Below are 13,041 nucleotides of genomic sequence, written 5' to 3' on the forward strand. Positions count from 1 at the left end.
CTTTGGCTCTCTCCTATAATCTGGAATATGATCAAACATGAACAGTCTTTCACACTTCAGAGGTGAGCCAATTGGAAAAGTCATTGGTCCAATGTGCTCCATTATAAAAGACTGGACAGACAAATAGAGTTGTGCATCCAAGATACCAAAGAGACTATACTTCAAGATACCAGAGACTAAACCTCTAGATCAGGTTTACAGGACTGGCCTGAGTCTTGGGCATTCAAGTAGCTATCAGACCCAATGTTCCATGTAAGTCCAAAACAGTCGTCAGTTCAAATATTTTTAAAATTCCTACTATGTGCAAGGCATTGTAATAAGCTGGGAATCCAACACTGAATAAGGCAAGGTCTTTGCTTTTTGTAGAGATTAAATTCTACTTCAGAAGATGTTATTACATAACTATTCATCATTATAATTGTGAGAAATGGCACCATTCCACAACAGACTATGGGCATACAACCTAGTTTTCAGGAATAAAGGTGAAAGGAAAGCCTTTTATTGGGAAGTCACCCATTTAACAAAAAACAAGCTGTAAGACAAGTTTGGATATCATCCTTACAGGTCATTCCCTGGGACAGGAGAAGGTCAGAGACAGGATGTGGGGGGGAAAGGGGATGGAGGATGGGGAGGGGGAGGAAATAGGGGACGGGGATGGGGGTAGGAATGGGAAAAAACTTAACATCCATGCTTGTCTTCCCTCCAAATGGTCTCTGCACCGTAAAGATCCGGATAGGAAAGAGTTTCAGCTTTTCAGGCCATTAGGGTCTCTGTGCTAACTACTCATTTCTGCCATTGTAGCACAAAAACAGCTGGACAAAAAGAAATTGAATGTGACTGTTCCAGAAATGGCTGATGCCTTCTTACACTGAGGGTGGGTGGTTCCCATCTAGTCCACTAAACTCACTCTGGGAGCACCCTCACTGACTCCTCAAAATAATGTTTTGTCAAGTTTCTAGATAATCACTGTTCTAACAGGATACAACCATATGTAATCCAAAATGTATTTATCCACCCCTAAAGTTTGTCTTTCTACCCTTGTGTACCTTTCTTGCATGGCCCCATTCTCACTATTTCAACTTTCAAGATTTCAACATTTGGGATCAATCTTTTTTTTTTTTCTTTTAGTGTGTCATGGGGCTTGAACTCTGGGCCTGGGCACTGCTGCTCAGCTCTTCAGCTCAAGGCTAGCCCTCTACCACTTGAGCCACAGCGCCTCTTCTGGTATTCTGGTGGTTAATTGGAGATAAAAGTCTCATGGACTTTCCTGCCCAGGCTGGCTTTGAACTGCAATCCTCAGATCTCAGCCTCCTGAGTCGCTAGAATTACAGGCATGTACCATGGGCGCCCAGCTGGGATCAATCTTTTCACATTGTGATTTAGGGGATTTTAGACTTTGGAGATTTTTGACCTTTCCAAATTTTGGTATTTGGAGATTGTGTTCAGGATTTTATTATCTACAACAGATCCAATAAAACTTTATGACAAGATATTCTTCTTCTGATTTAAAAAAAATATCTTAAAACCATTCAACAACAATGGCAGTTGACTGACTTTGTTCACAGGCTGCATTCTGGGGATACCTGCTACACACCGCAGTTAGCCATCTTAATGAGACATCAGTTCACATTGCCCTGCTCAATCTTTTATAATTTTCCTTTGCCTTTGGGATAAAAAACCCAAATCCTTAATCTATAAGAACTTTGGAATCTGACTCCTTCACACATCTCCATCTCCACTGTGTATTTTCACTCAGTCTCTCTCATTCACCAATCAGGACGGTCCTGTGTATGTATATTATTCAAGTTCATCAAGTTCACCTTTAGAGCTCAGCTCACTGTTATCAATAGTAATAACACTCCAAACCCAAAATAAGGAGTTTGCATAAGATTCCAAATGACAGAGAAATGGATAAGGGAACATTATACAGCCATTTTGTAATTGTAGATTAATGAGAAAACAATGTAAAGATGGTTAAAGAAAACACATTATGGTAATCTGTATTATATTAACTTGAAATATACACATATGCAGTTGGAAAAATAGTACAAGGAAATGCACCAAACTTAAAAAAATGGTAGTCTCTAGTAGTATGATTGAGTACTCTTTTTTTAATCTGTATCTAAAAATATATATATATATATATCAAATATGTATTAAAAACCTATTATAAAATATCAAGTTAAAGACTTGGAATCTTGATCTGGAATCTCGGGTGAATATACTAAAAACTTTTACAATGCTTTTAGCTGAGGTGAGATTTTCACAGCCTAATCAAATTCAAAAGCAATTTTGCCAAATATTCATTTCTTAAAATCCCTCAGGAGTATATAATTTATTGGTTAAACGTGTTTACTTCCTGGATTTTAATATTAGTTGCAGCACTTTAAAAAAGAGGCTCTTTTTCACATAAATAACAGGAATCAAATGAGTTAATTTTTTTCCAAGTTAAAAACGAATCCCATATACGATGACTTAAAAACCAATAACTAATCCCTATCACGCTTAGTGTAGCTTGTCAATGGTAAAAACAATCACCTGGACAGAAGGTAGAAAACCATATATGGGAGCTGGGCGCCGGCGGCTCACGCCTGTAATCCTAGCTACTCAGGAGTCTGATAGCTGAGGATCACAGTTCAAAGCCAGTCCAGCCTGGAAAGTCCATGAGACTCTTATGTCCAATAAACCACTCAGTAAACCGGAAGTGGCGCTGTTGTTCAAGTGATAGAGCACTAGCCTTGAGCTGAAGAGCTGAGGGGCACCAAAAAAAGAAAAGAAAAAGAAAGAAAGAAAGAAAGAGAAAGGAAGGAAGGAAGAGAAAAGAAGGAAGGAAAGTAAGAAGGAAGGAACGAAAGAAGGAAGGAAAGAAGGAAAGAAAGAAAAAGAAAGAAATGAAAGAAAGACATACGGAAAGAAATCCTAACTATTGAGCACCTTTCTAGATCAGTGGGACAACGAATAACCCTGAAATTTCCATCAGAATTACATAAAGATGTCTGACTTTGAACGAGGTTTGGCTTTTACTGAATATCAAGAATGAAATCATTTAACACAGCACACAAAGTTCCAAACTAAAAACCAAAAGGCAGAGCCAATTCTTCCCGAAACGTGTTGGTTCTCTACCCTTTCTTGGAAACTCAGCCTCACACCGTTGCTAGGACTTGAGCCACTCTGCCTGCTTCCAAATCCGTCTGGAAGCGCCGACGGTCACTGCTCCGCACTTCTTCCAGGAGATGGAAACACTGAGTGCCTTCACTGGAAGCCTTTGGCAAAAGAGCATCTACTCAGGTGTTCAGGCGTCAGCTCCGCCCAGGGCGGTACCTGGACGCTCTCCGCCACGCCCCTTTTCGCTCGCCCCTCCCATCCGTCCCCGCCCCTTTCGCCAGGCCCCGCCAGGCCCGCGAGCCTTCCGTTTCTCTAGCCCCTCTCCTCAGGCCCCGCCCCTCCCCTGTGCATTCTGTTGGTTTCTCCTTCCAGAACGTGACGAGCCCCTCTCCTTGAGGGGAGGAGTTAATAATTGCGCACGCTCAGGTCGCCCGGGATTCCCGAGTCAGAAAAATGACAGCATGAGACAAGCTGTAGGGCGCGGCGAGCGGCGGGCACCTTACCGGAAGCGGAAGACGGGGGGGCGGGCCAAGGGAGATCGGAAGTCCGCGGCGGTTAATTCCATTTACAGTGCGTCTTGTCTTCTCTCCATCTGTGTTTTACTGAGACTGCGAGAAATGGTCAGGTCCGGATCTCGACCGGGCCAGGTGAGGGCTGCGGACCTGAAAAGTCTACCGTGGGGGTGGGGGAGGTGAGAGGCTGGAGTTGGTTTGCGGGCCGGGGACGCGAGAAGTTGGCGGTGCGGAGGCCATAAGAACGCGTGGGCCTCCCGCCTCGCGCGGCTGCCCGTGGGCCGCTGTGGGCCGCGGGTCGGTCGTCGTGGACCTCCAGGACGCTGTAGGCGTCGGTCGCCGTGGTTCCCCAGTGTCACGCCTGGTTCCAGGCCGGCCTCACCCCTGGCTGGTGACAGTCTCCTAGCCGGAGAATGTCCCCGCGTCTCTGCCAGCCTCTCTTGGCCCTTCCCGGGGCGGCTCTTTTTTAAATCGTGATGCAAGTCTTCCAATTACTTGGGAGACTTGTCACAGCAAAGTTTTATAGTTTGCAGCTAACAGCCCTTGAACCAAATAATTATGCTTTTAATCCTAAATATGGAAAAGACATTTTTCACTATCTAGAAAGGGTGGCTCCAAGTCTGTTGGTTTAATGGTGAAAGAAAGCCAAATATGTTACTTCGGCACAAGGAAACAAAACCATTAAGATTTGTTGACTATAAATACAGGAAAATTCAGAAATTAAAAACCCACAAGATCAAAAATTGCAATTATCCAGGCATTTTAGCCAAGTTAAAAAAAAAAGGCACATGAACAAAGTATAGAAAGCCCTCATAACAAAGACTGCATCTAGTCTTTAGATCTTGTTTGCTAAAGACTATTGTCCATTAAAGGAACCAAAGCAGGTTCACACCTGTAATCCTAGCTACTCAGGAGGCTGAGATCTGAGGATTACAGTTCAAAGGCAGCCAGAGCAGGAAAGTCCATTGAATAAACCACTCAAGTGGTAGAGTACTAGCCTTGAGCTGAAGGGCTGAGGGACAGTGTTCAGGCCCAGAGTTCAAGTCCTGCCCTCCCCCCCCCCACACACACCAAGGGACAATAGCTTCTGAAGGAATGGCCAACCATAAGTCCAAGGCAGAAGTGTTTTGTGTGCCCATATACAACATCCATATATATATATATATATACAACATACTATATACACACAACATATATATATATATACATATATATATATATATATATATATATATATATTTCCAAGTCACATATCTGGAAAAGAGTTAATATCCAAAATACCACCCAAAAGCATACAAATAAAAAGAATCAAATAATGAACAAATGAATACACCTTTCTTCAAAGATGTATACTTAGCCTACAGGTATATGAAAAGATGCCCAACCTTACTGATAATCAGGAAAATCCAAATTACAACCACAGTGAGATATTACCTAACAAAAGATGTTGTAAGGATATTGAGAAATTGAACCCTTTAGGTGGGAATATAAAAAGCATAGTTGCTGTGGTACTTACGGCCTTCAGCTTACTGGACAAGCACTCCACAAGCCATGCCTTTAGCACTTAAGACAACTGCTATGGAAAAGAGTTTGAGATTTCCTCAAGTTAAAAGTGACAGGGACAGAAGGGAAAAACTGGGAAAGAAAGAAGAAAGGGTGACTGACATTGCCCAAAAAGCAATGTACTGAGTACATGAGTACCTGACTTATGAAACAGTAACCCCTCTGAACATCACCTTTATAATAACAATTTCTAAAAAGTTAAAAGTGAGCCAGGTATTGCAATATACATCTATAGCCCCAGAACTTAGGAGGCTGAGGCAAGAGAAGTGTAAGTTTGAGACCATTGGGCAAATGTAATACCTTGGTTCAAAAAATAAACAAAAACTTAAAAGTGGTATTCATCTGATTCAATCAACTCCACTTCTGGGTATTTGTTCAAAAGATCACCTGGCAGATACCGTGGTTTTTTTTTTTGTTTTTTTTTTTTTTGGTTGGTCGTTGGGCTTGAACTCTGGGCCTGGGTGCTATCCCTGAATTCTTCAGCTCAAGGCGAGTGCTGTAACGATTGAGCCACACAGCTCCACTTCCGTTTTTCAGAAGGTTTATTGGAGATAAAAGTCTCACGGACTTTTCTGCCCAGGCTGGTTTTGAACTGTGATCCTCAGATCTCAGCCTCCTGAGTAGCTAGGATTACAGGCTTGAACCACCGGCACCTGGCTGCAGATACCATCTTAATATCAGTTTACATCACCAGTTACAGGACAAGCTGACATTTGTCTATGTATACTGTATTGAGAATGACACATCCATTTCTACCAGAAATACATAACCTGAGTTTCATCAGAAGGAAACATCAGACACATCTAAATGTCCAGAGGAACATTTTGCAAATTATCTGGCTCTTTAAATATGTCAAGGTTATTATAAGGGCAGTGAGCAGCAGCTCAAGGAACTATTGCAGATCAAAAGATACTAAAGAGACTTAAGAGCTATGAGAGTTTATTACAGTTTGTGAGCATGGACCACTTTTTGCCTATGAAGGACAGTATTGGGAAACTGCAACATGTGAATAAGGTCTCTAAGTTATAAAAGTAAATATTGATTTCCTGATTTTGATAGTTATAGTAAAGAATAGTGTTTAGGGATGTTTTGTCTCTAACTTAACTTTGTAATGGCCAGATCCCCACTTCCCGCTCCCCCCAAAAAACCTACACTATTTTGTGTATTCAGAGAAAATATGGCAAATGTAAAATGTCTAGAATTGTGGACTCTGTCTGAAGCATATATAGGAAATCCTTTGTACTAGTACTTCAAAATAAAAAATAGCCCTCAAAATAGAAGTAAATTGTTTCAGAGTGCTTTTATCAAGGGTTTGGTTTTTCTTTTCTTTTCTTTTTTTTTACCAAATGGAGAGAGGGAGGGAGAGAGAAACCATTATCTTACAATTAGGCTATATATTTTTCTTAGATAATGTATTTCTTTTTTTCCTAGTACTACCTCATGAGTCATGATTACCACCCCTTGTTGTTCTGGTTATTTTTGACATAGGGTCTTGCTTTTTGCTTGGGCTGGCCTGGACTGTGATCCTCTGTGCTTTTCTGTATAGCTTGGATAACAAATACTTACCACTGCCCAACTATTGACTGAGATGACCTTTTGCAAACTTTTAGCTTGGGTTGACTTTGAACTATGATATTTCCAATCTCCTGAGTAGTTAGGATTACAGGTGTAAGCCACCAGTATCTGGCCTTTTTCTTTTTCTTTTAAAAGACAACTATCTATTGAAAGGTTTTGTTTTGGGGACTTGATCTTATGCTGTACCTTACATTTTTATTTTGATTCCAGCCAGGACATAAACATAGATATAACAAAAGGAAAGACTCTGAAAATGTGATGCAGAGATTAATGGAGCCTTATTTCCTAAAAAGTTAATTCTTACTGCTGGCTTTATGATGCTTCATATCTCAAATTGTTTCACAAAACATAACTCTTCCCAACTCAGCTTTAATTACAGGCTTATGCCTGTAATCCTAGCTACTCAGAAGACTGAGATCTGAGAATTATAGTTCAAAGCCAGCTTGGGCAGTAAAGTCCATGAGACTCTTATCTACAGTTAACCACCAAAAAGCTGAAAGTGGAGTTGTGGCTCAAGTGGTAGAGCAATAGCCTTGAGCACAAAGTTTAGGAACTGCACCTGAATTCAAGGATTGGCGCGCATGCACACACACACACACATACACACACACACACACACACACATACACACACACAAATATATTGTAGCATTTCTAGAAGGGCAAGTACATATGTAAACAAATAGAGTATCATATAACTTCAGGAAGTTTGGTAGTTATTACTTAAAGCTGTATTGTGAGAAAATATGTAGACATGACAAAATATGAATGAAACTGAGACAGTGACTATGTATAGAGATGGAAGGATAAGGGACTTTGAAATCTCAAAATTACAGTTTGGTGATTGTATTTATTGGATACAAAATTATTACAATATTAAAAGCTATACCATAGAAAGTCTGTTATTGCTCTGTCTACTAGATACTCTAGTTTCCATTCCCACAGATGACTATAACTATTTCTAATATTCCAAGATATAAGTTAAATGTAAAGGAAACACATATGTTTTCCTTTTTAATACATAAAAGATAGCCAACTTATGTTAAAGTCAGCCTTTCTTATTAAAAAAAAAAAAGACAAAAGACCATTGCTTGTTTTGGGACTTAAACTCAGGTCCTGGGCACTGTCTCTGAGCTTTTTGCTCAAGGCTAGCATTCTACCACTAGGTCCACAGCTCTACTTCCAACTTTTTGGTGGTTAATTAGCTATGTCTCATGGACTTTCCTACCTGGGCTGACTTCAAACTGATCCTCAGATCTCAGCCCCCTGAGTAGCTGGGATTTCAGGCCACCTGTGCCTTGCTTACAACATTGCTATATGAGATCCCCTCCAGTACTCTGGTTTGAACTCAGTTCCTTGCTCTCTAGGCAGGTCCTTTACTGTGAGCCACACCTCTAGCCCTTTTTCTGCACTAGTTATTTTTGAGCTTCTTGCCAGGGTGTGCATTGGACTGTAATTCCCCTATTATAAAAAGAGGAGATTGCTTCTGATCATAGCTAGCATGACAGTCACGAAATACCTGTGTTCCTTGCTTTCTGTTTCACATAGGACATATTTATTGCATAAAGGTTGAGTTGTAATTTTGGATTTTTTAGGATATATCGTAAACAATAAATGACATGCTATATACATACAATTGAATTTTATTCAACCTTACAAAGAGAAGTTTTGATACATGTTACATTGATGAAGCTTGAAGACATGCTAGTCACAGAAAGACAAAAACTATTTGTATGAGGACTATATAATAGTCAAATTGGTAGAAACAGAATAGTTATTGGCAGTGTGGAGAGAGGATGGAAGGTTACTGTTTGATAGATACACTGTTCTAGTTTGGGAAGGTGGGGGAAAAATAGGAATGACATTTCAAGGTTTGTCAAGATGGCACTTGAAATTATAGCAAGCTGATATTTAGATCCACTGTAATATATTGTATTATAGGTGTTATCTTCAGGAAGGCCCCCTGGATCTGCCAGAATAACACATGGAAAAAAAGGGTAAGTACTTCAAGAAGATTATAATGTTAGGAAAACTCAAGAAATGTTAGATCTTTGGGCTGGATTACATTTTGCCTACCCCAGAAACTTAGATGGGCCTCTGCCTTCACAAGTTCTGGGGAGTAACTTTTTGTATATACCTATAATCAGTCATTTTAGTGGTTAGCCATCTTTCTGTTTTCATACTATCCTAACCATTCTAAATATACTTAAATCATCTTGTTTTTCTCTAACTTTTACTGAAATGACAATGACTGCTTACTAACATGTAGAGAAAAAAAGGCTGTGTTACTTAAGAATATTCATCTTGTTTTCTAGAACCCATTTAAGAAAAGTATCATGCCTTAATGCAGATTCTGGCTGTCCTGGTCCTGATTTAGGAAAACAGGTAAGATTAAACTGAATAGGTAGAATACACACTATTTTAGTTTTCAGGTGAAAACTAAGTAGAAACAATACTAAGGTAAAATATCAGTTGCCCTAAGGAAGTAGAAAGTCTATTGTTTTAAGTGTTTATCAATACTAAATTATTTACAAATAATATAATTAAACTTGGTAATATCTATGTTTTCCTTGCATTACCATTTTACATACAAATGTATTCTAATTGATGTTTTCGTCACAGACTAGACCTGTACAGGGACTTGATGGTTGTGCTTCTTTGCTGCGGGACATTTTGAACAATGAAGATTCAGGTCTTGTGTTTTAAAATGTTTCTTTGGTCACCTTTTCTCAGTGAAATAGTTCTTTCAAATGTTACTAAATTTTTATTTTCATTATTATAGGTTCAGAAGTAGTATATTCAGAAAACAAATCTAATTCAAGACTTTTAGAAAGCAAAAAATGTGATTCTAAACAGAAAAGACGTGAAAAACATATTGTTCCTTCGGTAGTTCGGAAAGAAATATGTAAGCATTTTTCTTGTTTATTTAAACGTAATCCTTAATTCTGGAGATGTTGATAAATTGTCAGAATTATTATGTTGTCTTTCATTTTAAATCTTTTTATTTTAGTTGTATGTATGCTTTGCTTTCATTATTCAGCGTCTGATTACTTAGCAGTCATTTGGCTTATACTGTCATTTTCCTAAGAAGAAAAGTAAAAGATATTTTTATCTGTGTTTGCCACAGAAAAGGTTCAAACTCAGAATGACATTGAAAAAAGCCCTACTAAGGCCAGAAGTAATTGTTACTTATTTCAAATCAAAGCAGACTTCCAGTAGCTCTTTTCTACACTATCCACATTTGCTTTTTGTATGGCAGCACTTATGTGTCAAATGATGCTTATACATCCACTCAATAGTCACTGCTTATATGCCATCCAGAATTCATAGGCTAGAAAGGTTTCATGGACCGACTGAGTAAATGAATGCATCCTTTTCATGAATTCTAGTCAATTAAGACCTAATGAAACATTTTGTGATCTTGATCTGTTAGGTAAAAGTTTCATGGAAGGTGCTTTGGTGTCATTAATAAAAAAAAGAAAAAATATTTAATTCATGTGAGTTATGTGGGTGGATGGACAGACACATTCAGTTGGTGGGTGGTGTGTGTGTGTGTGTGTTAAAACGTAGTAGTAGTAACATAAATGCAGTCTTTCTTTTATGTCTGTTTATGGTTTTTCAATTTGTCTTGGATTATTTAAGACTTTATACCTGTAGTAGAAAATTCAACATCAGTAGAGTTACATGTGAACTAAGTTTACAAAGGAGTTTAGGGTTTGTTTTTTTTTTTTTAATTCGGAGGCTTTGATTTTTAAGAAATATTATTAAAGAGTTTATTATTTTATATTGGATTATGACATCTGCTGACAGAGATATAATACAATACATAACTCATTTTGATGAGATACCATAAAAACTATTACTTGGAAAGAAGGTGAATGAGAACCACTGCCTGGGACTGTGAGTATGAAATTAGAGAATTCCTTGAATTAGACTGTTCTTATCTAAGGGACCAAAGGAAATCCAAGAATGGAAGAGAGATCTAAGAACCGGGCTAGCAATATGCTGACAGCAAAAAGATATGATTTGCCCCTCCACTCTTAAGTTTCACAGTTACAATATTTTACAGGTACTTTTCCATTTGATTTATTTTAAAATTATTTTTCCAATAAGAATGAATACTTACCAAAATTTATTGACCAGTTTTGTTGTAGCTCATCTATATCCATTAAGATAGTAAAAGTAGTTATATTTGCTTTGGGTTTTAATTACTTTTGGGAAACATATTTGGAGCTATATTGTCAAATAGCATGATTTATGAATATAAAATATTTTTCTACCCTGAATCTGCAACTATTTGGTGATCAATGTGTTGAGTTTTTACGATGTGCTGCACGTTACATAGTAACTTTGAAATATTATTTTACTGTGCAGCAATCTTCTGAAGTAGGTATTCTTTTATATTTCATTTTACTTTATCTTCATATTTAATAACAAGATAAGGTTACATTAGAATAGAAAAAGGCAGTTGAGTACAGTATTATTCTTCAACTGAGAAGAGTTCTATCAGATATACAGTTCCCAGACATACTGTTAAGTTCTTGACATCCTTAATTAACCTGACAAGGAAATTGAAGGAGCCAGCAGGGTACCTCAATGTAAGAGAACTCTTGATAATATTCAAAAAGCTCCTTCTATTTTTTGTTGTTGTTGTTGTTGTTGATCGTGGGGCCTGAACTCTGGGCTGGGCACTGTCCCTCAGCTCTTCAGTTCAAGGCTAGCACTCTACCACTTGAGCCACAGAGCCATTTCCAGCTTTTTTTCTGCTTATATGGTGCTGAGGAAGCGAACCCAGGGCCTCATGCATGTGAGGCAAGCACTCTACCACTGAGCCACCTTCCCAGCCCTCCTTCCACTCTTAAAATCAAGGAACAAATCAACCTAGCCCAGAGGTTTCTCTCTCTAGTGAGGAAACATTAGAGAAGTGATCAAGAGACATAATAATTATCCTGCTTCTTATAAGATGGAATATGCCCTCCTATTCAATCAGTTTGGATTCTTCCTTATCCTGGAATCGCTAAAGACTCATGGAGCTCAGTCCCAAAGAGTTGTTCATATCCAACTTACAGTAATGTTTCCTTGAGGTGAAGCCCTGAGTCCCCCATACAGCAAAATAATTTTTATCTGTGAGAATTCAGAGATGCATCTGTGGTCATATCTATAAACAGCATCCTCAAATAGCATGATTTTGTGATTCCTTGTTGCATTATTGACAGAAACTTCTATAATGATCTTTCCTTTAAGAGTTTTCCTGATACTCTTAGTGGCTATGATCCTAGTGCTTCTGAGAGTTAGAGGAGAACAGAGAACGTGCTTATCTTCTTCATAGATCTTCAGTGTCTCCTTTTGATTTGCACACATGTTCCTCAGAGCTCAGGCATCACCTCAGACTGGCTTTTCTGGTAACAGACATCAAATTCTGTAGAGTATTGGTTCTAATGTTTCTGCTGTGATGTTCCCTACATAGTGGGCTACAGACAGGAGTTTGGGCTTCTTCCCAACATAGAGACAGAGCCTGTAAAAGCTGTGTCCACAGCCTGTGGTGACTGGGTTTATAAGGTAGTCTAGACAGACAGAGCAAATGGGTTCTTTTTGGATGACTTATGGGTATGTCTGTGATCTCAGAAATATCTGCACAGAAGTAACAGTATGAAGTCAGCTTAGAGATCAGGCCTCTCCTTTTGGCAGTGGCAGATTTTAGAAATCTCCTAGCCAGCTGTGAAATCACTGTGCTCTGGAGAAATGATAGTCTTTTTATTTATCACCATTTTTTTTCTAGTGAAAGAGATTAAGATGAAAATTTGCTCAAGGTTACTCAGCTAGCACACATCTTTTAAGAGACATAAGCATTCATTTCTATTAGGCATATACATGGGAGTGACATAGATTACCAGTATGCTTGGCTTCAGTAGATACTATATAATATATATATATATATATATATATATACTTTATATATAAATAGAAAAGTATATAGTATATATATACTATAAGTATATATATATAAAGTATATATATAATAAGTATATATATATACTTATTATAAGTATATATATAATAAATAGAAAAGTATATGGTATTTATACATATACTTATAGTATATATATATATACTTATAGTATATATATATATATATATACTATATACTTTTCTAGTTATTATATACTCTAATGACCTATGATCTGCCAGGGCACTCATTTTTTGTTATAGTGTTGAGCCTTCATTTAGAGAAGAAATCTTATTAGGCAGGGAAATCAAATTTGTATTTTTATTCTAATATATATTTT

At 38.1% G+C, this 13,041-nt stretch overlaps 1 protein-coding gene across 1 annotated transcript in view; it reads left to right on the forward strand.

Moving 5' to 3' along the window:
- Positions 1-3,566: 3,566 nt before the first annotated feature.
- The window catches only part of Ccdc14 (coiled-coil domain containing 14), a 28,046-nt gene continuing 18,571 nt past the window's right edge, over positions 3,567-13,041 (forward strand). Inside the window, exons 1-7 of the mRNA XM_013019325.1 lie at positions 3,567-3,752; positions 8,696-8,751; positions 9,070-9,139; positions 9,377-9,446; positions 9,537-9,659; positions 10,704-10,796; positions 12,222-12,296. Of these exons, the coding sequence (XP_012874779.1) occupies positions 3,567-3,752; positions 8,696-8,751; positions 9,070-9,139; positions 9,377-9,446; positions 9,537-9,659; positions 10,704-10,796; positions 12,222-12,296 (673 nt within the window). The remainder of the gene's footprint in view (positions 3,753-8,695; positions 8,752-9,069; positions 9,140-9,376; positions 9,447-9,536; positions 9,660-10,703; positions 10,797-12,221; positions 12,297-13,041) is intronic.

Source organism: Dipodomys ordii, unplaced genomic scaffold, assembly GCF_000151885.1.
Source record: "Dipodomys ordii isolate 6190 unplaced genomic scaffold, Dord_2.0 Scaffold45, whole genome shotgun sequence".
NCBI lineage: Eukaryota > Metazoa > Chordata > Mammalia > Rodentia > Heteromyidae > Dipodomys > Dipodomys ordii.